The sequence below is a fragment of the Bos taurus genome, chromosome 6 (assembly GCF_002263795.3).
Source record: "Bos taurus isolate L1 Dominette 01449 registration number 42190680 breed Hereford chromosome 6, ARS-UCD2.0, whole genome shotgun sequence".
NCBI lineage: Eukaryota > Metazoa > Chordata > Mammalia > Artiodactyla > Bovidae > Bos > Bos taurus.
Genome location: NC_037333.1, coordinates 117,626,341 through 117,653,092, shown reverse-complemented (window position 1 = coordinate 117,653,092; position 26,752 = coordinate 117,626,341). Strand labels below are relative to the sequence as shown.

General features: G+C 54.7%; 3 protein-coding genes and 1 non-coding gene across 12 annotated transcripts; 1 reads left to right on the top strand and 3 right to left on the bottom strand.

Annotated features, from left to right (window-relative positions):
- Positions 1-759: 759 nt before the first annotated feature.
- Positions 760-2,296, bottom strand: ATP5ME (ATP synthase membrane subunit e). Its single transcript, NM_176639.2, is given in 4 exon segments — positions 760-838; positions 1,298-1,396; positions 1,783-1,837; positions 2,234-2,296. Coding segments are annotated over 4 exon segments (216 nt in total). The 5' UTR covers positions 2,270-2,296; the 3' UTR covers positions 760-812.
- MYL5 (myosin light chain 5) lies at positions 1,395-5,059 on the top strand. 7 transcript variants are annotated; one of them, XM_059887880.1, is made up of 5 exons: positions 2,459-2,604; positions 3,433-3,535; positions 3,924-4,002; positions 4,452-4,497; positions 4,823-5,059. In XM_059887880.1, the coding sequence occupies exons 3-5, from the start codon at positions 3,962-3,964 to the stop codon at positions 5,057-5,059; spliced, it is 324 nt and encodes a 107-aa protein (XP_059743863.1). In that variant the 5' UTR covers positions 2,459-2,604; positions 3,433-3,535; positions 3,924-3,961. The 7 variants fall into 7 exon arrangements, 4 of the variants coding, with proteins under 4 accessions (XP_059743861.1, XP_059743862.1, XP_059743863.1 ...); XM_015471729.2 differs by having other exon boundaries at positions 4,449-4,497; XR_009495021.1 differs by lacking the exon at positions 4,452-4,497 and having other exon boundaries at positions 4,673-4,972.
- SLC49A3 (solute carrier family 49 member 3) lies at positions 4,721-13,245 on the bottom strand. Of its 3 annotated transcripts, XM_024993772.2 has the most exons (10): positions 13,087-13,245; positions 10,245-10,403; positions 9,849-10,062; positions 9,629-9,705; positions 8,062-8,199; positions 7,826-7,942; positions 7,092-7,244; positions 6,667-6,824; positions 6,399-6,508; positions 4,721-5,917 (listed from the first exon to the last, which is right to left on the bottom strand). In XM_024993772.2, exons 1-10 carry the CDS (start codon positions 13,222-13,224, stop codon positions 5,736-5,738), a joined length of 1,446 nt encoding a protein of 481 aa, XP_024849540.1. In that variant the 5' UTR covers positions 13,225-13,245; the 3' UTR covers positions 4,721-5,735. The 3 variants fall into 3 exon arrangements, 2 of the variants coding, with proteins under 2 accessions (XP_024849540.1, XP_024849538.1); XM_024993770.1 differs by lacking the exon at positions 13,087-13,245 and having other exon boundaries at positions 10,245-12,825; XR_003035255.2 differs by lacking the exons at positions 4,721-5,917; positions 6,399-6,508; positions 6,667-6,824; positions 13,087-13,245 and having other exon boundaries at positions 7,161-7,244; positions 7,686-7,942; positions 10,245-12,825.
- Positions 8,645-8,698, bottom strand: MIR11993 (microRNA mir-11993). Its single transcript, NR_162303.1, has one exon. It is a non-coding gene; the product is annotated as a microRNA mir-11993 (primary transcript).
- Positions 13,246-26,752: the final 13,507 nt, after the last annotated feature.

The following is a 26,752-nucleotide window of genomic DNA, read 5'->3' as shown; positions in this document are numbered from 1 at the left end:
TTCCAAGTGGCGTCAGTGGTAAAGAACTCTCCTGCCAACACAGAAGGTCTAAGAGACAAGGGTTCATTCCCGGGGTCGGGAAGATCCTTGGGGGAGGGCACAGCAACCCACCCTGGTGTTCTTTTCCTGGAGAATCCCATGGACAGAGGAGCCTGGCAGGCTGCAGTCCCTAGTGTCACAGAGTTGGACACGACTGGAGCAACTTGGCACGCACGCACTGGGCTTGAAGAGGCACAGCCGGCAGGGGCAGAGTCTGCTGCCCTCTCAGGCACAAAGGCCCAAGCCCAGTGAAGAGCTAGCTGCACCCCAGCAAAGTCCTTAGGAGGCCACATCCCCTACCTGGGGTCAGGAGGAGGATGTGCAAAAGGAGAAGAGAAATCCAAGTTCCACCTCGAAGGGCATCAGGACACCCCCACTCCTCCCACGTGGCGAAGCCTGCCCCTTTTCCTACTCGTCCAAGGGTCTGAGCCAGGGATGAGCGGAGAAGCTCAGCAGCACCCATGATGCTTGGGCGAGCTGCGCCTCTGTTGCAAACTGCATCCTTAGGGGCTCCCGACCTCATTCCCACCCCCAGCCCCCAGAGCAAACGATCAAGTTTCTCTGTGTTCCACCGTGTTTATGCACCCATCACTGAATCATTGATTAGTTTTTCTGGAATCCCTCTCCACTCACACTGCACATAATCTGAGAAGACTGGCATACAGCTGAGTCTGAGTCCAGAAACCAAACTACTGGGGACAATAAAGGAAAGTCAGAGACTCACAGAGCACAGAAAACTTTATTCAGCCACACTGCTCAGGAGAAGGGCAGGCTCACTTCAATATGGTATCCTCTTGGGCTGGAAAGTTAGAAGGAAAACACACCATTACACAGGCCCACCACCCCAAAGGGCCACCTTAGATTTTGGGGGTTAAACCATCCAGCGTCTCATCTCATGGAGCCTGGCTATGCTGTTTCCACCATATCCTCAGCCTTCCTTGACCTGCGGGTCCTCACTGGGACCTGTCGCCGCAGTCAGGGAGGATGGAGCCTGGCTCCGGTGGTGTGGCCTCTAAGGCTGAGACAGTTCACCTCTAAGGTCCAGGGGCCGAGCCTCACTAAAGGCAGGTTAGCACCCGCCCCCAACAACGGCTCTCCTTCCCCACCCCTACCCCACTCAGCAGAGGATGGCCCAGGGGCCAGTGGAAATGGAGAAGGCAGCCTTTCCTCTCCACTTGCTGCTCCGTATGAAGCAGCAGCTGTTTCTGAAAACCCCGCGGGGCGGGGGAAAATCTAGGAGAGCCAAACGCATGACCACCTTCCGCCAGCTCCCGCTCGATGCGCTTCTGCTCATCCCGCTTCTTCTTCTCCTCGGCTGCAAGCCTCCTCTCCTCTTCTGCCCGAGGTTTCAGGTAATCTGTCAAAGGGAAGGCGGGGGCGGGGCGTCCAGTGAACGCTTCCACTGAAGCTCTAAAGGGAATTCAGTTCACAGGCAAAGCCATCCTCAGGTACACTGAGTGCCAGGGGCGCCCGATTCCCACTCTCCTTTACCTGGATGTAGGTAAAGGCCTGATACCCACCTCCTAACGGAGAGCCCGACCCGGAGGGCAGCTACAGGACGCCCGCGGCCACCCCAGGCACCCAGCCGCCCCGCACTCAGTCCTCTGCTGCAAGGTGCTGCCCGGCCAACCTCCAACCGGCCGCGCGCGGGGGTCCGGCCCTTTCGGGTCTCAGGTCAGGGGCCTCCCACGCCGCCCCTCTCCCGCCCCGGCCGGGGGGCCGCAGACGCCCGCGGACACTCACTGTAGCGCTTGGCGCCGTAGGCCATGCCGAGGAACAGGGCGGAGTAACGGCCGAGCTGTGGGGAAAAGCGGTCAGGGGCGGCAGGGGGGACCGCCCCTGGGGGGTCTCAGCCCACAGGGTCGGGGTCCGGGACACTGAGAGAGGGGACGGGGTGGAGGTCACGCCCGCGGCGTCGGGGCCCGATTGGGCGGGGGGGGTCTCAGCCCACAGGGTCGGGGTCCGGGTCGCGGAGCGGGGTAGGGGGACGGGGTCCGGGGCGCGGAGCCGGGTAGGGGGAGCGGGGGTCACACCCGCGGCGTCGCGGCCCGATGGGGGGTCGCAGCCTCCGGGTCAGGGCAGGGGGTGCTGAGAGTCGGGGGCGCCGGGCCGGGGCCTTAAGCCCCGCCAAGGCGCTCACGCGCTTTGCCCACGCAGAGCGGATCAGCGGCGGCGGCTGCGAAGCCTGGTTCACCTTGATGAGCGGAGAGACCTGCACCGGCGGAACCATACTGTCCGTGACCCTCGCGCCGGAAGCACAATTCGGACCGAAGAGGATGCCGCAAGGCCCTGAACACCGCGGAGACGCAGACGCAGAGGCGCGGCCGGGCGTGCGCATGCGCCGCCCACAGGGCGAGGGCGCCGAGTGCCGACCCCTGGCGGCTGGAGGGCAAATGGCCCGCGCGCACGCCCGGGTGACGTCATCAGGCGCGGCGCGCGGCGGCTTCCGCATGGGCAGTGGCCGGGCAGCGAGTTCGCGTTCCCTGCAGCAGGTGCGACCCTCCTGCGAACCAGGTTGAGCACAAATCGAGGCCCGCACACCTCGGGTACAAATATTTGAAAACTGTGAGTCCACTGTACAAAGTGAAAAACCGAGCTCCCTCCTACCTGTCCCGCCCCGCCCGCGGCTCCAGTGCGGCCGCAGCCACATCCAGGCCTGTCCGGGCCGCGGTCCCCCCAGACCAGCCCCCGGGACGGCCCGGGAAGGGGCCCGAGGCTTGGGCAGGGAATCCGGGGTCCGGGTACAAAGTGTAGCCTGAGTGCAGGCTGGCTCCCAGCGGAGGGGATGGCCATGTCCGGCCCCTCTGGACTCACAGGCCAGGTCTACCGTGTGGCCCGAACCCCTTCCTGGGGCGGCACGGCCGTGGGTGCCCCTCTGCCCACCACCGGCCCCATTCCCAGCCCCCGGCAGAGCTAGGGTTTCCTCACCCCTGGAGCCTCCCCGGCAGAAAGGGGCACAGGTCCTCCCGAGAAGGCCGGCCTAGCAGAGTCTGCTCCCTCGGTATCCTGACTCCAGCCCTCAGGACCTTGCAGCCCCACGTTTCAAGGTCCACGTCAGAGAGGCCCTCACCCTCGTTTCTGGGAGGAAATGAGAAGCAGGGGTCACGCTGGTGGGGTATTCTGTCCCCCAGCTCTGTGGTCAGCGCAAGGGAAGACACAGCTCACCCAGCCCAGGTGTGCAGAGAGGCTGCACAGAGGTGGGCAGTGGTGGCCAGTCACCCAACTTAACCTGCTGTGCTTACACACAGTTCCCATGGCAACGGGGGTTGGGGACACCTGGAGAATGACGGAGCGGGGCAGCCCCGGGGTGCCTGTACCAACCACAAGGCCACCAGGGCAGCTGATACTCCTGCCCCATGACACCCCCACCCCCACCCCCCATTCCCGCAACAGGCAAGATCAAAGTCAAGGATGACGAGCTGGATGCCACGTTCAAGGAGGCCTCGGGGCCCATCGACTTCACCGTGTTCCTGAACGTGTTGGGGAGCAGCTGAGGGTGAGCACCAGGCCAGCTGCAGGCCTGCCAGCACTCTGTGTGCACTTACTCGACACCTAATGTCTGCATATCTCACATAAAACCCAAATTTGCAGACCTCTTGAAAGTCTCTAGGACCTGGCATTCCGGGAACGGCCCCCAGCCCAGGCCCACCTCTCCACCGGCTGGTAGGGCCTCTGTCCCTCACTGAGAAATCGCTCACCTCTGGGCCTGGCAGGACCAAGGGGACTCCAAGAACAGTACCCTGGGGTGGGAGCTGAGGGTCTCTCAGGCGCTCAGAGTGGGAAGGCCACTGAGAGCATCAAGTGGGCAAGGATGTGGAGCCCTGGGTGGTGAGGGGCAGGACTAGCACCTGAGACGCCCAAGGCTCGAGGCTTCCTGTGGGCAGGCACGGACCCCGAGGAGACTGTCCTCAGCGCATTGAAGATGCTGGACCCCGATGGCAAGGGCAGCGCCAACAAGGACTAGTGAGCATGACCATGGGCACCAGGGCGGGAGGAAGCCAGGCCCACCCCCACCTGCCCCAGCTTTCAGGTCTTGATCAGCCTGCCCAGGATCCTGAGTCCCTCAGGGAAACCCAGGGCACGATCACCCATACCCTCGTGGGGCCCGGAGTCACTGCCATTCAGACCATCACTGGGTTTTTAGCCCTTCTAGGGGCTACTTCAGCCTCATGAACAGGTGCCCCAGGGATGTGGGAGTCAGGGATGGCTCCCTGCAGTCCCCCCTAGTGCCCAGGACTCACCCAGGGACAGGCTCCCAAGAGGTACCTGCCCTGTGAGCAGGTGGGATTGAAGGGGGCAGACCTGCCCCCATGAGAACCCATCAGAGGGCTCCTCTGGGGCCAGCGCTCCAGCTCAGGGCCAGTCCTTCCCCAGAACAGCCTAACCTGGCCCCTCCCTGCTGTCCTCAGCAGCAGGCGGCAGCTCGCATCCCAGGCCGACAACATGACTGCTGAAGAGGTTTGGCCCCTGGCGCCCTACGTCATTCCCCAAGGCCCTCTGTGAGGCCCAAGCATGGCCCTCGGGGCTCCGGGGGGATGTGCCTCAGCCCCTAGTAGCTGCAGCATCAGGAGGGTGGGACGCCCAGTGTCCAGGAAGGGGGACGCCAGCCCCAGCCCCACCCCTTTCCCTGCAGGGTCTCCCCCAGCTTCCTTCCACCCCCACACACAAACAAGACAGAGCCTGGAGTCCAGTTCCTGTAATTCATCTGCTGGCTGCAGCCTTGGGGACCCTCCACTCCCTCCATGCCGTCCTGGGCCTGACACCCCCCGCACCAAACTTGCAGGTCGACCAGATGTTCCAGTTCTCCACCAGCGGTACTGTAGGCAGCCTGGGCTACAAGGCGCTGGGCCACATGTTCGCCCCTGGGAAGAGGAGCGAGAGGCACCCCACCCCACGGGGCTGTGGCCAGTTGAATAAATGTGAACCCACAAACCTTCCTGCCCACAAACAGTGTCTCTGTTGGGCGGAGGTGTCCTCCTGGGGGTGGGAGTGTCCATGGGGTGGAGAAGGTCTGGGGTAGGGGTAACCCCCTGGGGGCAGGAGGGTCTTCAGGGAGTAGCAGCGTCTGCCTGCGGCCCACCCTCCACCTCCTGCCCAGCCTGGCCCCACCTGCTCTGCCCATCTGTGCCGGCACCAGGCTGGAGGGCTGGTCATTCAGTGGTCAGCAGAGGTGGACACGGGTGGCTCCAGCACAGGCTCCTTCAAGGAGGGCCTTCCTCACACCTGTCCACCCCACACTCAGCCACGCTGGGGCCTTCGGAGTCCCACACCCACTCAGTTCCCCCTCGCCCTGGCCCCCCCAGTGCCAGGCCAGCCCCTGCAGTAGCCACCCTGGGCCTGGTGTGGCCACTGGGGTACCCCTGGTCAGTGGCCTCTTGTCTGCACAGCAGCAGCTCTTCTTGCTATGGCCACAGAGAATCCCCTGGGGCCCCCTGCCACAACCCTGGGTCCCCCCAGGATGCCAACATTGTCCCAGCCTCAGTCGTAACAGGTCCAGCCAAAGGGACCAGAGCCCACGTCCCTGCCTCCCCTTCACATCCCCAGGTCCTCTTTTTCTCATGCCAACTGCTCTCCAGCCTCTGGCCCTCTACAGGGCCCCTGAGATGTCTTGGAGGGCTCCCAGGAGGAAGGAGCCAGGGCCAGGAGCACCAGTTCCAGGAAGGGGCTGCTGGGGTCCAGGGTGCTACGGTGGAGCCTCAGGGCGTGGCTGCCAGGTAGGGCGCGTGGCCCAGGGCTGCTGCGGTTGCTGGGCGTTCATCCTCCTGAATGGAGGGGCTGGCGTCGGCCTCAGCCTGCAGGCGCCGGTACGGTGTGTGGAAGAGGAGCACAAAGAGGCAGCTGAAGAGGACGCAGAGGCCGGCCATCAGCAGCATGGGCACTAGGGAGAGACGGCCCAGCGCTGCCTGAGGCACTCGCCCAGGTGCAACGGACCCCAGAGCAGCCTTGGGCACAGATCCCCGCCTGGCCCCAAGAGGCAGGTTTGCAGACCCAGGGGCCGTGAGCCCCAGGGTCACCCACCAGGTCTGAGGACGTGGGCGTGCAGCATGACCGCACTCCTGTCTCTCTGGCTTTCTGTCTCCATCTCTGTCTTTCTCTGCGTCTCTTACTGTGTCTCTCCTGTCTGTGATCTCACTTCAAAACCGCTCATGTGGGGTCACAGGTGGGCTCCCGTGAGGGCTGCTCCCACCAGGCTGCGCTCCAGGTTCTGCCTGCTGCCCTCGGTCCGCCCCAACCCACCTCACCCCTCAGTGGGCGCCCTGCACCCACCCGCCAGGACAGTGGAGGTTGCCAAGAGAAAGAGGCCAGTGGAAGGGAGACTCCAGGGCTGGGTGGGGTCAGCCTCCTGGCCTGGGCCTCACCCTTCCAGTCCAGCGGGCCCTGGCCATCCTGGCAGGTGGAGACAGACGGCTCCGCGTGGCGCACGGTCAGGGAAGTCAGCAGCACCATGATGAGAACGCCCTCGGCCTGCCTACACAGCCACGAAGCCCTCAGCCCTACCCCAGTGCTGCCCCAGGGACCCCAAGGGCAGCACGCAGTAGGCATTCAGGTCGTCCATGGTGTGTCCTGGGGGTGGGGGCAAGGGGAGGGTCCCTGGGTCCCTGGAAAGCCATGGGAATGGGCACTCACCCCAGCACAAAGACCAGGCCCGCGGCTGCGCCCTCACCCACGGGGAAGGAGCACTCGACCGCCAGCTCCATGGCAACGGGCGCCACCGAGAAGCCAAAGAACCCCAGCAGCGAGCAGATGGCGGCCAGCACGATGGTCTGTCCCTGCAGCTGAGACACCTGGACAGCAAGCCGCACAGACCGGCAGCGCAGGAGTCAGGAGTGCCCCAGCCTGAACCCCAGGCCCTGCCGAGCCCTGTCGGGGGCAGGGCAGTGCCAGGGCTGGAGAGGCCACAGCGCCCACACCACTCCAGGGACACCCCGGTGGGGGCACCTGGATCTGAGTGGGTCTGGGTGTCTGTTATGGCCAACCTGCCAGCTGCCCCACCCCTGGGGCACCCCACTCTCACCCTCTGCAAGGTGGTCTCAGCTCAAGAGGACTCTTACCACAGCAAAGGCCACGCAGGCCAGAGACGTCAGACAGAGGCCGATCTTGATGGCCTCGGTGAAGTGCTTGGTCCTGTCCACGTACAGGCCCAGAGCCACTGCCCCCAAGACTCCAAACACAATGAAGAGAGCCCCGCAGAGGCCCGCAAATTCCTGGAGGGTAGGGGGCACCTTGTCCATTATCTGAACCCATCTGTTCCCAGGTGTACCCCACCACCAGGGAACCCACGGCAGGGTCACCGAGCAGCACCCGAGGCCCAAGGAGGACCATGTGGGAGGCTCGGGGACGGGAGGTGTCCTCCCTGGGTGTGCCACGGCCTTGTCTCACCTCCACCCAGGAACTGGACAAGTCCTAGAGAAAGGGCCTGGCTTCTGCAGACGCCCTCGACGCCTGTCACCTCTGAGAAACTGGGAACACTCGGGGCTTGAACCCCATGCCCAGTGCTGAAGCCAGACCACAGCGGGCACAGCCAAGATGCTGTGAGTCTGATACCAGACAGACCCACAGGGCTGGCGGAGGGCTGTGGGAGCAGGCGGGCTCTGCCAGCACCCCAGCCCATGGCTGCCACCCACCGTCTGCAGACCCAGACTCACAGCATCTCAGGAGCACCCTAACAGGAGGTGTGGAGACAGCACTTGGGAAGTTCGTGGGCCACTCCACAGCCACCAGCAGGTCAACAGGCCCCCAAGGCTGTGTCCGGGTGGGGGGCCCCCAGGTCGGGGCCAGCACTCACGCTGGAGTAGCCGTTCACGCAGAGGACCTGCTCCAGGAGGGCTGAGAAGTTGGAGAAGATGCCAATGCCGCCCCCAAAGCACACAGCCAGGACCATGTAGGCCTTGTTCCTCGTGAGCTAAAGGGGAGGGGCCGCTCAGTCCAGAGCCTCGCAGCACAGGCGGAGGCTCCAGGGGTGGCCTGCCCCTCCCCCTCTTCGCCCCCACCCCCCGGGCCCACAGCACGCGCAGCACTAACCAGCTTCAGCCCAGCTAGGAACGACAGCGAGGTGGACTGGGCAGCCCCCACAGAGGGCGGGGTGGGGGGCACACTCTCCCAGAGGCATGCAATGGCCAACAGGAACGTGAGGCCAGCAGGGAGGATGTAGGTGCCTAGCTGTGGGGAGAGTGTGCATGAGTACACGCACACAGGTCCCCATGGATGCACGCACCCGGGCATGACTGCACTCGTACAGGTCCCCGTGGATACACGCACACGAGCGTGATTGCACTCACACAGGTCCCCATGGATACACGCACACTGGCGTGATTGCACTCACACAGGTCCCCGTGGATACACGCACACGGGCGTGATTGCACTCGCACAGGTCCCCGTGGATACACGCACACGGGCGTGATTGCACTCACACAGGTCCCCGTGGATACATGCACACAGGCGTTGAGTGCACGTGCACAGGTCCCTGTGTATGCAAACACATGCACACGGGCGTGATTGCACTCACACAGGTGGCCTTGGATGCACGCACGTGCACATGGGCGTGAGTGCACGCACACACAGGTCCCCGTGGATGCATGCACACGGGCGTGAATGCACGTACACAGGTCCCCGTGGATGCACACTCATGCACGTGGGCATGAGTGTACACGCACAGGTCCCCGTGGATGCACGCGCACACACACAGGCACTTCAAGCCTGCTCCCTAGGCTCCAGACGAGCTGCTGCCTCTTCACTGCCCGCCTCGCCTGTCGTTCCAGGTGGACGCCAGCAAGCCCAGGGCCCGTTCGGGGCCTCCTCTGCTTTGCTGCATTCAGAAACCTGGCTTTGAAAATTTCACCCAAGGGTGACTCCGACAGTGATGGCCTCAGCTCGACCATCTCTGGGCGCTCTATCCAACTGTCACCTGGACCCCCTCTCCCACCTCTGTGAGTGACCCCAACCATCCCCCAGCTAGAAGCCCCTCACTCCTCAGTGCACCCCACTCCCCAGCTGAATCACAGCCCAGGCTCTCTCCCTGGACACTCCAGGCACACCTTTCGTTCCCTGAGCTGTTCTGGACCAGATGGAATCACTCTCCCTTCACATCCCCCCAGGGTGTCCATCACATCAAGCCAACCGCATGCCACCTGGATTGACGCTTCCCTCTGCCCTCCCCTTGCTCAGCAGACACACACTTCTGGCTGCAGCCGCACCCCTCAGTCTCGCCTCCACCTCAGCGCCTTTCTCTCTGGTCCCACGTCCTCCTCCCCACCCTCGCAATGCCTCATCCTCCTGCAGCCAGCCTCTTGCCGCCCTGGTGCTCTCCCCCCTCCAAGGAAAACACCCAGCAGCCTGGGGTTGTGCCTGACGCTCGGAAGGTGCCCAGTACTTGCAACAGAGGAAGCCCCATGTACACGGGGTGCACTCAGCCGTGTCCACAGAAGATGCAAGTGCACACTCACACGGGCAGCGTGGGTGCACGAGCCCACCACCCCGCACACATGCACTAGCGCACACAGCCCAGGAACATGCACACACACACATGCAAACACACAGCCTACGTCATACGCAGAGGTGCACACATGCGTGCACCTGTGAGCTCCCTCACCATCAAGGGGATGTCCTCCTCCGTCTTCACCAGAGCGGGAGACAGCAGGTTGGCCACCAGAATACCCAGGGCATTTGCTAGATGGACAGGGATGTGCGTCAGCTCAGGAAGGTAGGCTGGGCCCCCATCCACGGAGGAGCCCTCGGCCCCCAGAGCGGGGAGTGCACAGAAGCGCCCAGCCACACGCTGAACCAGAGACGCCGGCCTCACTGAGACTCACACATGGTGCCGATCATGTTGGCTGTGGCTCGCTGGTGCTCAGGGAACCACAAGGCGGCCAGCTTGGCTGGAGAGAAGATGACCAGGGTCTGGGCCAGGGCGCAGAAGGTCTGCCCACCCAGGAGGAAGACAAACGGGTCCTGGATGTCAACGGCCATGCAGGGCATGGAGCGGATCATGCTCCCCCAGAAGTTCAGGAACGCGCCGAGGGTGGTCTGCAAGGGTGGGGTCATAAGAGCTGCCCAGCAGCTGGGATGCCCCCCACCGCCCCAGCCTCCACTCACCACCCAGTGGCTCTGCCTGAGGACTCGGATCTTGGGAGGAGGGGGTGGCTCTCGATCCCATGCTTGGGGACCCGCCTGTCCCAGAGCAGGCCCTGGTGTGTGGTCTGACTCACCGCCCTGCGGAGTCCAACGGAGTCCAGAACCCAGATGGCCACCATACCGAACGGGATGGACACCACGAGGTAGACCAGCGACAGCCAGTTGATCTGCTCGGTGGAGAGGAGGAAGTGCCGGGCGATCGTGTCAGCCACGGGCGCGAAGCTGAGCCACAGCTGCGAGACACAGGCTGGCATCAGCCCGGGGCAGGCACCGCAGACACTGCGGCTGCTGGCTGCCCTGGGCACGGCTGGCTGGTCTGAGGGAGAGAAAGGGTCCAGGGGTCCCGTCAGGGCTGGGGTCTTCACTTGGTCAGGCCAGAGAGGAGGCACCAGCTGGGAGCTCAGACAGCATGTTGGGGCAGAGGACCGGAACCATCCTTGCAGGCATGTTCCCGGGGCAGACAGAGGCGGACAACCTGGCTGGACCCTGCAGGACAGCGAGGCCTCCAGGACTGACCCTCTGAAGAGAAGGCCTGGGGCTGACGGCAGAAGAGAGATGGCCACCATGCCGGGGTGGGGGGAGCCTAGACTGGGTGCTGGCCAAAGCCGGAGTGCCGGGGGGTGGGAGAGGGTCCCCCGGCTCCCTGTCACGTGGGCGTGTAGTTTGCCCGGATGGGACAGGCCGAGGAGCACATTGTGGGGGCCACTCCGTGGACACTCGGTGCCCATGGAGGACACGCCGGTGCACCAGGGCTTACTGTAGGAGGGAGTGGGGAGGCGTCCTGGCCTGGTGCAGAAATGAAGGTGTCACAAATCAAAGCCCACGGACTCCACCTCTGAGAGGGCACAGCTCACCCAGGCCTCACACCCTGCCCCCAAGGCAGAGGCCGCAGGATCCAGCCTTCCTAACCCGAACAGAGCTCTGACCACAGAGCCCCACATGACAGCGACCTTGGGCAACAGCTGCCTTTTCTTCCCTTTTCTCAGGACAGAGCTTCTAGGTTCAGAAAGAGCTTGCTGCCACCACCTGCTTCCTGCCCAGCTGATCCAGCGGCGAGAAAGCCTGGCTCTGGCTGCTATGCCTTCTGAGCGCAGCCCACCTTTACCAGCCTCGCCCCTCGGTCCCCCCCAGAACCTGTGGCCAGCAGGGTGGAGACAGGTCTGAAACACACACAGCAACGTGGGGGGAACTGTGTGCCCAGGACGCGGACTTCCTCCATGTGTTCCCAGCCTGCCGGGAGGCCCTGTGCATCCTTTGAAAATGTAGGTGGCTGTCCCCCACGCTGTCCCTCACCCAGACCACTCCAGGGCCACTGAGGCCTCATTGCAACCGCCACCCACGTGCCCTTCATGCTGCCCACCCCGCCCAGGACTGAGGGCCCTGCACACTTGGCCACAGGAGGAGTAAGCGAGGGTGCACCTCTTGACCCGAGCTCCCTGCCGCGACCCCCGTGGGAACCATGACAAGTCCTGGTGTGATTCCTGTCTGCTCCATGACGACTTGCGGACGAGACAAGTGCGGAAGCACAGCCTCGGCCTCCAACATCCACCCCCAGACACTGAAGCAGCTGGAGGGGGCTGAGAGAGACCCCCGTTCTGCACTCTCAAACCACTGCACCCAAACCCATCCTGGCTTCACGGTGTTCAGAGGCAGACCACCGACTGCTGCAGAGAAACCATCTCTGAAGTCCCAGGCTGGGCATGGCACTTGTCCCAGCACAGGGCTGGCCCGCAAGGAGGAGGAAAGAGGTCCCGAACAGGTTGCAGTGACGTCCAAGACGGGCTGTCGCCCAAGAACCTCTCCGAGGTGGTACCTTTCAGGGCTGCCCTCACCTGCCAGCCCCGCCTTGTCACAGTCTCTACATCTGACCTCTGCCACTCGGGGCTTCCCTGAGCTTCAGGCCCCACTCCCCACCCCCCGGCCATTTTGCATTTCATGATTGTGGCCACCCCTCACTGCCCAACTCCCTGAGGTCCAGTGTGAGGCTGAACGGTGTTCTTTCAAGCAGCCTACAGGAGGAGACCCAGGGGCCCCATAGCTCTGCAGCCTGACCGCTCGACAGGCAGCCACTAGCCTCAGGTTGGGAAGAGCATGCAGTCCAGGGCACGCAGGATGGCACAGCCCGGGGCTGGAGGAGCAGAAAAAGGTCTGCTGGCTGAGCCGTGGCACGTGCTGGGCCGGCAGAGGGCCTCGGCCCTCAAGGGGCGAGTCTCGGGGAGCAGCAGGTTGGGAGAGTTGGGGCCCTGGAACCGGCAGACCTGGTTCTCGCGGGGGCTTCTCTGGTCTCAGGGGCTGTGATGATGAGCACTGTCCCTGCCAGCAGTGGGGTCAGTTCTAGAACAGCTGAAGGGTCTCTGCTGACCCCAGCGGGGTGGCTGTGAAGAAAGGGACTGAGTGGGCAGGCAAGAAAGACCTCTGGTGAGGGACCTTGGAAGTGAGCCATAAACCGTGGGAGGGGGGTCAGGGCCCAGGGAAGAGAGGCAGGTAGGGGGGCAGAGCAGGTGCCCAGGCTGCAGTGGGTGCGCACTTGGCAGAGAAGGGAGACTGCGGGAGGATCCCTCCGTGGCCGTGGACAGTGACCCTTTCGGAGGCAGGAGCGGCATCCTGTCGAAACCACCGCGGGTCTCAGGCCCCCGAGGACAGACAGGACACCCGCTCTACCTGCGCAGCCTCCGCCAAGGAAGGGGCTCTCCGCCCCCGGCCTGCGCTGAGCTCGCGGGCGGCCCTCCCCCGCGGTTCCGCCGTCGCGAAACTGGAGGGCTGCGTCCCGGGACTGGCCGAGCGAGTTCTCAGCGGCCGATTCTCCAACGGGAAGCGGCGCTCGGCGCGCACCGGACGTCGACGGGCCGGGCTCGGCAAGGTCCCGGCCTGTCCTGCAGCCCTGCCCCGCCGGCCCGGCCCCGGCCCAGCCCCTACCGTGGCGTTGGAGCAGCTGAGCAGGCTGATCACCAGCAGGAAGACCCACCGGCGGGCGTAGGCGCGGTAGCCCCCCAGCGCGCTCCGGACCGAGGTCGCCGCGCCGGCCTCTGGCCAGTCTCCCGCCGGCCCCGCCATTGCCGCTGCACCCGGGCCGCCGACTTTTGGAGCCGCGCTGATGGGCCAGGACCGCCCTCGGAGGTGGGGTCGGGTCAGAACCCGCCCCACAGGCAGGGGTTACCACTGGTGAGGCTGAAAGGGGACCAAAATGCCCTCGCGAGGCCCTGCGATGGATGCGCTCACGCACGTGGGTCAGGAGCGGCTCCAGGAAGCCACTGCCTCGCGGAAAGGCCGCACTTCCTGAAAGGGGTGTGGAAATAACCCCTCCGCCACCCCCACCCACCTATTTCCTGAGGTCCAAACAAGTAACAGCTGTAGGCTGGAGGCCAACCTCGAGGAGAAGGCTGGAGTCAGTTTGCAAAGCGCCTCCAATCAATGCTCTAGACTGCACTAGATGCTCTTGACTCCACTCGAGTCTGCCCTGCAGAGAAGCAGGACTGAGGGAGGACGGGCAGAGGGGGAGGTGGAGACTAGCCTGTCCTCATGCCCAGGAAAAGGGCTGTGCCAGAGCACGGGACCGTGGGCCAGGGAGGAGCAGGTGACCGCCCCCTACCTGGGAATCTGCAGTTTGCAGCTGAGAAAACACGAGATATAGATTTCTGTGGGCTTGAACACAGGGATCCCAAGGGAACAATTCAAGCAAAGAAGGGCAAATAAAGGGCAAAAACGCTAAGAACCTAGCAGATGCAGAGAAGTGGCAGATATACACAGAGGAACTATTGAAAATGTCTTAATGATCTGTATATACATAATGGTGTGATCACTCACCTAAGAGCCAGACATCCTGGAGTGTGAAGTCAAGTGCGCCTTAGGAAGCATTACTATGAACAAAGCTAGTGGAGGTAATGGAATTCCAGCTGAGCTACTTCAAATCCTAAAAGATGATGCTGTTAAAGTGCTGCACTCAGTATGCCAGCAAATTTGGAAAACTCAACAGTGGACACAGGACTGGAAAAAGTCAGTTTTCATTCCATCCCAAAGAAAGGCAATGCCAAAGAATGTTGAAAGTACTGAACAATTGCACTCATTTCACATGCTAGCAAGGTAATGCTCAAAATCCTTCAACACAGGCTTCAACAGTATGTGAACCATGAACTTCCAGATGTTCAAGCTGGATTTAGAAAAGGTAGAGAAACCAGAGATCAAATTGCCAACATCTGTTGGATCATAGAAAAAGCAAGGGAATTCCAGGAAAACATCTACTTCTGCTTCATTGAATGTGCTAAAGCCGTTGACTGTGTGGATCAAACTGTAGAAAAACAAACTGTAGAAAATTCTTAAAGAGATGGGAATACCACACCACACTACCTGCCTTCTGAGAAACATGTATTCAGATCAAACTGGACATGGAACAACTGATTGTTCAAAATTGGGAAAGGGCTATGTCAAGGCTGTATATGGTCACCCTGCTTATTTAACTTCTATGCAGAGTACATCATATAAAATGCCAGGCTAGATGAAACACAAGCTGGAATCAAGATTGCTGGGAGAAATATCAATAACCTCAGATACGCAGATGACACCACCCTAATGGGAGAAAGTGAAGAGCTAAAGAGCCTCTTGATGAAAGTGAAAGAGGAGAGTGAAAATCTGGCTTAAAACTCAACCCTCAAGAAACTAAGATCATGGCATCCAGTCCCCTTACTTCATGACGAATACATGGTGAAACAATGGAAACAGTGACAGATGTTATTTTCTTGGACTCCAAAATCACTACAGATGGTGACTGCCATGAAATTTAAAGACAATTGCTCCTTGGAAGAAAAGCTATGACCAACCTAGACAGCAGAGTCATCACTTTGCTGACAAATGCCTGTATAGTCAAAGCTATGGTTTTTCCAGTAGTCCATGTATGGATGTGAGAGTTCGACCATAAAGAAGGCTGAGTGCTGAAAAATTGAAGCTTTTGAACTGTGGTGTTGGAGGAGACTCTTGAGAGTCCCTTGGACTGCAAAGAGAGAAAACAAGTCAATCTTAAAGGAAATCAGCCCTGAATAATCATTAGAAGGACTGGTGCTGAAGCTGAAGTGCTAATACTTTGGCCAACTGATGTGAAGAGCTGACTCATTTGAAAAGACCCTGATGCTGGGAAAGATTGGAGGCAGGAGGAGAAGGGGACAACAGAGGATGAGATGGTTGGATGGCATCACCCACTCAATGGACATGAGTTTGAGCAAACTCCGGCAGTTGGTGATGGACAGGGAGGCCTGGCGTGCTACAACCCATGGGGTCGCAAAGAGTCAGACACAACTGAGCAACTGAACTGAACTGAAGGCCGGAAAGAGAGAAGGGCCACCTCCTCTCTCCCACAAGAGCTCTCCTGTGGGCGGGCAGTCTCCTGTCCAGCTTCCTTCCTCCCCTGAGGGCCACACCTCTCCTGACTCCCTGCAGTCCTCCTCCTGAGGGCCCCTGCAGGCAGGAGGCTGGCTTGTGCTCTCCCTCCTCGCCTCCTCTCGACCCCCTGCACTGCCGCAGGGCTCTCCTCCCTCTCCAGAGGGCTCTGGTGGAGTAGGCAGCACAGAATCATCAATCACCTTTCTATACATCAACTTTAAACATGTGGAAACCAAAATTGAAGACACATGCTTTACAGTTACATCAGTTCAATTTAGTCGTTCGATCGTGTCCAGCTCTTTGCGACACCATGGACTGCAGCACGCCAGGCCTCCCTGTCTATCACCACTCCCGGAGTTTGCTCAAACTTGTGTCCGTTGAGTCCATGATGCCATCCAACCATCTCATCCTCTGTCATCCCCTTCTCCACCTGCCCTCAACTTTCCCAGCATCAGAGTCTTTTCCAGTAAGTCAGCTCATCGAATCAGGTGGCCAAAGTATTGGAGTTTCCGCTTCCACATCAGTCCTTCCAATCAACACTCTGGCTGATCACCTTTAGGATGGACTGGTTGGATCTCCTTGAAGTCCAAGGGGCTCTCAAGATCTCCTCCAACACCACAGTTTGAAAGCTTCAGTTTTTCAGCACTCAGCCTTCTTTACGGTTCAACTCTCACATCCATACGTGACCACTGCAAAAACCATAGCCTTGACTAGACAGACCTTTGCTGGCAAAGTAATGTCTCTGCTTTTTAATATGCTATCTAGGTTGGTCATAACTTTCCTTCCAAGGATTAAGTGTCTCTTAATTTCATGGCTGCAGTCACCATCTCCAGTGATTTTGGAGCCCCAAAAATATAAAAGTCAGCCACTGTTTCCACTGTTTCCCCATCTATTTACCATGAAGTGATGGGACTGGATGCCACGATCTTAGTTTTCTGAATGTGGGGCTTTAAACCAACCTTTTCACTCCCCTCTTTCATTTTCATCAGGAGGCTCTTTAGTTCTTCTTAACTTTCTGCCATAAGGGTGGTATCATCTTCATATCTAAGTTATTGATATTTCTCCCAGCAATCTTGATTCCAGCTTGTGCTTCATCCAGCCCAGCATTTTGCATGATGTACTCTGCATATAAGTTAAATAAACAGGGTGACAATATGCAGCCTTGACAAACTCCTTTTCCTATTTGGAACCAGTCTGTTGTTCCATGTCCAGTTCTAACTGTTGCTTCCTGACCTGCATATATGCTTCTCAAGAGGCAGGTCAGGTAGTCTGGTATTCCCATCTTTGAAGAATTTTCCACAGTTTATTGTGATCCACACAGTCAAAGGCTTTGGCATAGTCAATAAAGCAGAAATAGATGTTTTTCTGGAACTCTTGTTTTTTCGATGATCCAGCAGATGTTGGCAATTTGATCTCTGGTTCCTCTGCATTTTCTAAAACCAGCTTGAACATCAGGAAGTTCACGGTTCATGTATTGCTGAAGCCTGGCTTGGAGAATATTGAGCATTACTTTACTAGCGTGTGAGATAAGTGCAATTGTGTGGTAGTTTGAGCATTTTTTGGCATTGCCTTTCTTTGGGATTAAAATGAAAACTGACCTTTTCCAGTCCCATGGCCACTGCCGAGTGTTCCAAATTTGCTGGCATATTGAGTGCAGCACTTTCACAGCATCATCTTTTAGAAATTGAAATACCTCAACTGGAATTCCATCACCCCCACTAGCTTTGTTCATAGTGATGCTTCCTAAGGCCCACTTGACTTCATATTCCAGGATGTCTGGCTCTAGGTGAGCGATCACACCATCATGGTTATCTGGGTCATGAAGATATGTTTTTACAGTTCTTCTGTGTATTCTTGCCACCTCTTCTTAATATCTTCTGCTTCTGTTAGATCCATACCATTTCTGTCCTTTATTGAGCCCATCTTTGCATGATATGTTCCCTTGGTATTTCTAATTTTCTTGAAGAGATCTCTAGTCTTTCCCATTCTATTATTTTCCTCTATTTCTTTGTACTGATCACTGAGGAAGGCTTTTTTATCTCTCCCTGCTATTCTTTGGAACTCTGCATTCAAATTGGTATATCATTCCTTTTCTCCTTTGCTTTTAGCTTCTCTTCTTTTCACAGCAAGGCCTCCTCAGACAGCCATTTTGCTTTTTTGCATTTCTTTTCCTTGGGGATGGTCTTGATCCCTGCCTCCTGTACAACGTCACGAACCTCTGTCCATAGTTCCTCAGGCACTCTATCAGATCTAGCCCCTTAAGTCTATTTCTCACTTCCACTGTATAATCATAAAGGATTTGATATAGGTCATACCTGAATGGTCTAGTGGTTTTCCCCCTTTCTTCAATATAAATCTGAATTTGGTAATAAGGAGTTCATTATCTGAGCCAGCCAGTCAGCTCCTGGTCTTGTTTTTGCTGACTGTATAGAGCTTCTCCATCTTTGGCTGCAAAGAATATAATCAATCTGATTTCGGTGTTGACCATCTGGTGATGTCCACGTGTAGAGTCTTCTCTTGTGTTGTTTGAAGAGGGTGTTTGCTATGACCAGTGCATTCTGTTGGTGACACTCTGTTAGCCTTTGCCCTATTCATTCTGTACTCTAAGGCCAAATTTGCCTGTTACTCCAGGTGTTTCTTGACTTCCTACTTTTGCGTTCCAGTCCCCTATAATGAAAAGCACATCTTTTTTGGGTGTTAGTTCTAAAAGGTCTTGTAGGTCTTTGTAGAACCGTTCAACTTCAGCTTCTTCAGCATTACTGGTTGGGGTATAGACTTGGATTACTGTGATATTGAATGGTTTGCCTTGGAACCGAACAGAGATCATTCTGTCGTTTATGAGATTGCATCCAAGTACTGCATTTCAGATTCTTTTGTTGACTATGATGGTTACTTCATTTCTTCTGAGGGATTCTTGCCCAGAGTAGTATATGTAATGGTCATCTGAGATAAATTCACCCATTCCAGTCCATTTTAGTTCGCTGGACCTAAGATTCCTTGATGTTAGGTCCTTGATTCATGGACCTAACATTCCAGGTTCCTACACAATAGTGCTCTTTACAGCATCGGACCTTGCTTCTATCACCAGTCTCATCCACAACTGGGTGTTGTTTTTGCTTTGGCTCCATCCCTTCATTCTTTCTGGGGTTACTTCTCCACTGATCTCCAGTAGCATATTGGGCACCTACCAACCTGGGGAGGTCATGTCTCAGTGTCCTATATTTTTGCCTTTTCATATTGTTCATGGGGTTCTCAAGGCAAGAATGCTGAAGTGGTTTGCCATTGCCTTCTCCAGTGGACCACGCTTTGTCAGAACTCTCCATGACCAGTCTGTCTTGGGTGGCCCTACACACATGGCTTAGTTTCATTGAGTTAGACAAGGCTGTGGTCCTTGTGATCAGATTGGCTAGTTCTCTGTGATTGTGGTTTCAGTCTGTCTGCCCTCTGATGCTCTCTCTCAGCGCCTACTGTCTTACTGGGGTGTCTCTTACCTTGGACATGGGGTATCTCCTCACGGGTCCTCCAGCACAGTGCAGCCGCTGTTCCTGAACTTGGACATGGGGTATCTCCTCACAGCCGCCTCTCCTGACCTTGGACGTGGGGTATCTCCTCACAGCTGCCGCTCCTGACCTTGGACGTGGGGTAGCTCCTCACAGCCACTGCTCCTGACCTTGGATGTGGGGTATCTCCTCTCAGCCGCTCGCTGCTCCAGCACCACGCAGCCGCTGCTCACCGCAGTTACATCAAAGAAAAGTAGATACTTGGGTGTAAGCTTGGCAGAGTGTACAGAGAATCTGTGCACTAAACACATGATGCAACGGTGAGGAAATAAACCAGTGAAGTCCTGGAAAAACGGAGCATATACTATGTTCGTGGATCAGAGGACTCAGCATAGTAAATATGTCAAATATTTTCAGAGTGATCTGTAGGCTTAATGCAATTCCCATCCAAGGTATTTCTGTAGACATAGAGAGAAAATATTTGCAAGCCATGCACCCAACAAAGGACTGGTATCTAGAATATATAAAGAGGCTTCAAAACTCAACAGAAAAAAAAGTGCAGTTAGAACATGGACAGAAGACACAAAAGGACACGTGCGTCTTGGCTGTGGCTGGATACGCTCATGTCAGGCACACACTTATAGTGAACGCGAGTGAGACTGGAGGCAAAGATCGCAGACTGCATGCATGTCTGTGTCATGGCTGTAACTGTGGACATCGTGTTTTGCAAGGAGTTAGACTGGGGGAACCGGGCAAAGTGTACGGGAATCTTGGTGTTATTTCTCACAACTGCATCTGAACCTATAATTACCTCAAAATAAGCAGCTTAGCTTTTAAAACTTCCATAATGTGGAAAGTACATTCATTTGGAAACAATGACTTTTTCTACTCACATTTAATGAGAGAGTTTGTTTAAATTCTGGACAAGTTTCTTAGGGTAAGCACTTCCACTGTTCAGGTTTGACTCACGCTGCACCAGCATGCAAACGCGTGGCTCTCTGTGCGTGGAATCCCAGTGCACAGGGCTGGAGCCATCACATCTTGGAAACACACATCCTTTGATCTCCACACAAACCCAACCCTGCATGCTGCTTCTGAAAATTACGTAGAAATGCTTATTTAAAATAACATTCAACACACAGGATTATGACCAAAACTGAGTTTCCATTTCTTTTTTTCTGAATCAAAGACAGACTCCTATCAGCATCCCACACAGCCATTCACTGAGGCTTCTCCAGGCCAGCGTGTCTTTCTTAAACTGTCTCTTGCTCATAATTAGGCAACTGAAGGGGGTCTCTGCCAGCCTGGAGCAGAGGCCGTGTAATCAGTCAGGGCAGAGGCCTCATGTCACTCGATGAGCTCCCCATCTTGTTTGTTGGGCATTTACTTGGTTCTTACCTTCTCCCCTCAGGAGACTGCCAGCTATATGAGGGCGAGAACCAGTCTGTCCACACCCAAAGCCCTGGAGGGGATGGGGCCAGCAGGCGGCTGGGACTGAGAACCCTGAGGGGGCGGTGCATTTTCTCCCTGTGTCCCCCACCGGCAGCCCCTGCGTCTCCAGGCCCTAGCCTGCCTGGCAGGTTCTCCAAGGGGGTCCACAAGCTCACCAATGGGGCAGCACCCGCCAGACCATCTGGTCCTGAAGCACAGCACCCCCTCTCCTGGAATCTGAGCCCCGGCTGCACACACACCCTAATACCACACACCTACATACCACCCTGGCAGGGACTGAGTAAGCAAATCAGAATCCGGATTCTCCAGCTCTTCAAAAGGACAGTGACTTCCATGTGGGAGGCCGAGCAGGGGTCTGTCTGCTGAGAACTTTTTACAAAACTGCCCTGGAACATGGGCTTATTTACTTAAATGCAGAAAGGCTCTGACTGCCCAGAAAGAAGCCCTAAGGGGCCACCCCCCATCTACCCCCGTCTCTCTCCAGTGTAGCTGGGGGAGGTCAGCACAGGGTCACATACACCCCAAAGTCCTGGCAAAAGTATCTGGGACCCAGCTTGCCAGCCCTTCCCACAGAGGACCCTGGGGCCCCCTACCTGTGCTTCTCAGAAACATTCAGCCTGTTGAAGAAATAAGAGCTGGTTTTCTCACTTTTGTGTGTGTCTGTACAAGATGGGAAACATTTTGTGTATGCATGGTGTGAGGTCGTATCGTGTTGGAGTGGGCAGAGGAAGAGGGAGAGAGGGAAGTAGGTAAGTGATGCCACGCGTGGCCGATGTCCATCTATTCCGTGCGTCTGGTCTGAGATGGTATCCAGTGTGTGTGCATGCTGTGTTATGTAAGGCTGCATGGATAGCGGCTACTAAGGTATGCAAGATGTGAGACGGGTTTTGTCTTTTGTGTGTATATAGTACGTAAAAGGGTCACTTAATTTTTCTGCCTGAATGGGAAAAATGGGCATCTCATTCTTCGATGTAAAATGAACAGGTAGATCAGCAACGGTGAAGGGTCTGGGACAGCTCTCCCTGCAGCTAACAGGTGGCCCAGCAAGGTCTCCCATCTCTGGGAGCAACACCCGGGTCAGAGGTCAAGAGTGTTATTTCCTCGCAGCAGTGGTAACGCCCAGACCAGCTCCTCCAGCTCCTCCCCACCGGCATGCAGAGGTGTGTGTTTCAGAAGGACCTTGAAATTAGGAAGACTAATCTCACATGGGATGGCTTGGGGACCTCCCATCCTGCCTTCCAGACAGAGAGAAATGTTCATTTACTCTGGAATGTAAGCAGATCTTCCCCTGGAGGGGACATTCCTGTCTACCCTGGAATGTCTCTGAGATGGACCTTCCTGACTTGGCTGTAAATGGCCTTGCTCGGAGTGCCTGGACCACACAGAAACAGAAACATGAGATTTTCATGGAGAGCTGCTAGGATCTATTTTTTTTTTAATACTTATAGATGGATATCTAATTTTCTTACTGTGGATATAGCGTGATGAATATTTTAGCATGGTGTTCTGAGTTGGAAAAGTATGGGGGGTGTGTATGTGTGTGTGTGAGTGACTAATTTATTTGCTTAAAGTGTGAGGTGGATGTCTAACTTTTTTCTCTATATGACTGAAATTCATACTCATATTTCTGTCCATTGTATGGCATGATGTTTTGTGTATGGGATGAGACAGTTATCAAATTTTCTGATACATTGGAAATGGTATCTTTTTGAGTGTGTGCTGTAATTGAATATTTAATATTTTGTATATGATATGAAATAAAGATGGAGAACGAACTGGCAACCCACTCTAGAATTCTTGCCTGGGCAAGCCCATGGTCAGAGGAGCCTGGCAGGCTACAGTCCATGGGGTCGCAAAGAGTCGGACATGACTGAGTGACTAACACACACTCACATGAAATAAAGATCTCATTTTTTATACATATGGTGGGACAGGGTATCTAACCTTTCATATGTGTTTCTGACATGGATATATAACTGTTTTGTGTATCGTGTGAGATGGTCATTTATGTAAATCTGTGTGCGTATTTGTGGCATGTTATCTAATTTAATATTTTTACCATGGAGATAAATATGTAGCACTTTAATTTCTATCAGTTCTAAGTATTTAGTACTTTCTTTTGTAATCCTCTTTTTTAAAATAACAGCTGTATTGAGATATAATCCCCATGTCAATTCTCCTGTCATGGATCACAGCCTTGTCGTGGTGAGGGGGCTTGTGTAACTGAATGAAGCTCTGAGCCATGTTGTCTAGGGCCACCGGAGACGGACGGGTCATGGTGGAGAGTTCTGACAAAACACGGTCCCCTGGAGGAGGGAATGACGGATTGCCCCAGTATTCTTGCCGCAAGAAACCCAAGAAGCGCATGAAAAGGCAAAAGGATACGACACGAGAAGATGACCAGCCCAGGGCAGAAGGCTGTCCAGTACGCTACTGGAGAAGAGCGGAGGGCAACCACCAATAGCTTCAGAAAGAATGAAGAAGCTGGGCCAAAGTGGAAATGAGGCTCAGCTGTGTATGTGTCTGGTGGTGAAAGGACAGTCCAGTGCTGTAAAGAACAATATTGCATAGGAACCTGGAACGTTAGGCCCATCAAATAAGGTCAATTGGACGGGGTCAACCAGGAAAAGGCCAAAGTGAACACCGACATCTTAGGAATCAGTTAACTAAAACTGATGGGAACAGGCTAATTTAATTCAGATGACCATTATATCTACTACTGTGGGCAAGTATCCCTTAGAAGAAATGGAGTAGCCCTCATAGTCAACAGTTCAGTTCAGTTCAGTCGCTCAGTCATGTCTGACTCTTTGTGACCCCATGAACTGCAGCACGCCAGGCCTCCCTGTCCCTCACCAACTCCCAGAGTTTACCCAAAATCATGTCCATTGAGTTGGTGATGCTATCCAACTGTTTCATCCTCTGTCGTCCCCTTCTCCTCCTGCCCCCAATCCCTCCCAGCATCAGGGTCTTTTCCAATGAGTCAACTCTTCGCATCAGGTGGCCAAAGTACTGGAATTTCAGCTTTAGCATCATTCCTTCGAAAGAAATCCCAGGGCTGATCTCCTTCAGAATGGACTGGTTGGATCTCCTTGCAGTCCAAGGGACGCTCAAGAGTCTTCTCCAACACCACAGTTCAAAAGCATCAATTCTTCGGTGCTCAGCCTTCTTCACAGTCCAACTCTCACATCCATACATGACCACTAGAAAAACCATAGCCTTCACTAGACGGACCTGTGTTGGCAAAGTAATGTCTCTGCTTTTTAATATGCTGTCTAGGTTGGTCATAACTTTCCTTCCAAGGAGTAAGCATTTTTTAATTTCATGGCTGCAGTCACCATCTGCAGTGATTTTGGAGGCCAGAAAAATAAAGTCAGCCACTGTTTCCACTGTTTCCCCATCTATTTGCCATTAAGTGATGGGACCGGATGCCATGATCTTAGTTTTCTGAATGTTGAGCTTTAAGCCAACTTTTTCACTCTCTTCTTTCACTTTCATGAAGAGGCTCTTTAGTTCTTCTTCACTTCATAGTAAACAAAAGAATCTGAAATGCAGTAGTTGGTACAACATCAAAAATGACAGAATGATCTCAATTCATTTCCAAGGCAAACCATTCAACATTACAGTAATCCAAGTCTACACTCCAATCACTAATGCCGAAGAAGCTGAAGTTGACCACTTCTATGAAGCTCTACAACACCTTCTAGAATTAACACCAAAAAAAGATGTCCTTTTCATCACAGGGGATTGGAATGCAAATAGTAGGAAGTCAAGAGATACATGGAGTAACAGGCAAGTTTATCCTTGGAGTACAAAACAAAGTAGGGCAAAGGTTAACAGAGTTTTGTCAAGAGAACGCACTGGTCACAGCAAACACCTTCCAACAACACAAGAGACAAGCCTCATACAGACGTCACCAGATGGTCAACGCTGAAATCAGACTGATTATATTATATTTTTTGCAGCTGAAGTTGGAGAGGCTCTATACAGTCAGCAGAAACAAGACCTGGAGCTGACTGTGGCTCAGATCATGAACTCCTTATTGCAAAACTCAGACTTAAATTGAAGAAAGTAGGGAGAACCACTAGGCCATTCAGGTATGACCTAAATCAAATCCCTTATGATTATATGGTGGAGGTGATGAATAGATCCAAGGGATTAGATCTAGCAGACAAAGTGCTGGAAGAACTATGGATGGAGGTTTGTTAACATTGTACAGGAGGCAGTGAACAAAACCATCGCAAAGAGAAAGAAGGCAAGAAGACAAAGTGGTTGTCTTAGGAGGTTTGACAAATAGTTGAGGAAAGAAGAGAAGTGAAAGGTAAGGGGGAAAGGGAAAGATACACCCAACTGAATGCAGAGTTCCAGAAAACAGCAAGGAGACATAAGAAGACCTTCTTAAATGAACAATGCAAAGAAAGAGAGGAAAATAATAGAATGGGAAAGACTAGAGAGCTATTCAAGGAAATTGGAGATATCAAGGGAACATTCCAAGCAAGGATGGGCACAGTAAAGGGCAGAAATGGTAAGGGCCTAAGAGAAGCAGCAAAGATTAAGACGAGGTGGCAAGAGTGCTCAGAAGAACCGCACAAGCCAAGTCTCAATGACCTGGATGACCACAATGCTGTGGTCACTCGTCTAGAGCCAGACATCCTGTAATACGAAGAAACTGCACAAGCCAAGTCTCAATGGCCTGGATGACCACAATGCTGTGGTCACTCGTCTAGAGCCAGACATCCTGGAATACGAAGAAACTGTACAAGCAAAGTCTCAATGACCTGGATAACCACAATGCTGTGGTCACTCGTCTAGAGCCAGACATCCTGGAATACGAAGACAAGTGAGCCTTAGCAAGCATTACTACAAGTAAAGCTAGAGGATGCAATGAAATTCTGGCTGAGTTGTTTCAAATTCTAAAAGATGATGCTGTTAAAGTGCTGCATTCAGTATGTCAACAAAGTTTCAGAACTCAGCAGTGGCCACAGGACTGGAAAAGGTCAGTTTTCATTACAATCCCAAAGAAGGTCAATGCCAAAGATGCTCAAACTACTGCCCAATTGTGCTTATTTCACATGCTAGCAAGGTTATACCCCAAATCTCTCAAGCTAGGCTTCAGCAGTACTTGAATCAAGAACTTCCAGATATACAAGCTGGATTTAGAAAAGGCAGAGGAACCAGAAATCAAATTGCCAACATTTGTTGGGTCACAGAGAAAGCAAGGGAATTCCAGAAAAACATCTATTTCTGCTTCATTGATTGTGCTAAAGCTTTTGACTGTGTGGATCACAACAAACTGTAGAAAATTCTTTAAAGAGATAAGAGTACCAGACCACCTTACCTGCCTTCTGAGAAACGTGTATTCAGGTCAAGAAGCAACAGTTATAACCAGACTTGTAACAACTGACTGGTTCAAAATCGGAAAGGAAGTATGACAAGGCTGTATATTGTCACCCTGCTTATTTAAGTTACATTCAGGGTACATCATGCAAAATACCCCAGGCTGGATGAATCACAAACTGGAATCCAGATTGCCAGGAGAAATGTCAACAACTTCAGATATACAGATGATACCACCCTAATGGCAGAAAGTGAGGAGGAACTAAAGAGCCTCTTGATGAGGGTGAGAGAGGAGAGTGAAAACGCTGACTTACAGCTCAACATTCAAAGAACGAAGATCATGGCATCTGGTCCCGTTGCTTCATGGCAAATAGATGCAGGAAAAGTGGAGACAGTGATAGATATTTTCTTTGGCTCCAAAAATGACTGTGGATGGTGATTGCAGCCACAAAACTAAAGGATGCTTGCTTCTTGGAAGGAAAGCAATGACCAACCTAGACAGCGTATTAAAGAGCAGCGACATCACTCTGCTGACAAAGGGCCGTCTAGTCAAAGCTATTTTTTTCCAGTAGTCATGTATAGATGTAAGAGCTGGACCATAAAGAAAGCTGAGTGCCAAAGAATTGATGCTTTTGAACTGTAGTGCTGAGAAGACTCTTAAGATCTCTTGGACTGTAAGGAGATCCAACCAGCCCATCCTAAAGGAAATCAACCCTGAGTACTTATTGGAAGGACTGATGCTGAAGCCAAAGCTCCAATACTATGGCCACCTGATGCAAAGAACTGACTCATTGGCAAAGACCCTGATGCTGGAAAAGATTGAGGGCAGGAGAAGGGGACAACAGAGGAAGAGATGGTTGGTTGGAATCGTCAACTCAACGGACATGAGTTTGAGTGAACTCCAGATGGTGGAGGACAGGGAAGCC

Coding starts and splice junctions, on each gene's coding strand:
- SLC49A3 (XM_024993770.1), bottom strand. CDS start 10,898: ATGGGCACCGAGTGTCCACGGAGTGGCCCCCACAATGTGCTCCTCGGC. Junction 10,063..10,244: donor CCGTTGGACTCCGCAGGGCG/GTGAGTCAGACC, acceptor CCACCCTTGCAG/ACCACCCTCGGCGCGTTCCT. Junction 7,245..7,825: donor GCGTGAACGGCTACTCCAGC/GTGAGTGCTGGC, acceptor CCTACCCTCCAG/GAATTTGCGGGCCTCTGCGG.
- MYL5 (XM_059887878.1), top strand. CDS start 2,091: ATGGGGGGTCGCAGCCTCCGGGTCAGGGCAGGGGGTGCTGAGAGTCGG. Junction 2,532..3,432: donor GTTCGCGTTCCCTGCAGCAG/GTGCGACCCTCC, acceptor TTCCCGCAACAG/GCAAGATCAAAGTCAAGGAT.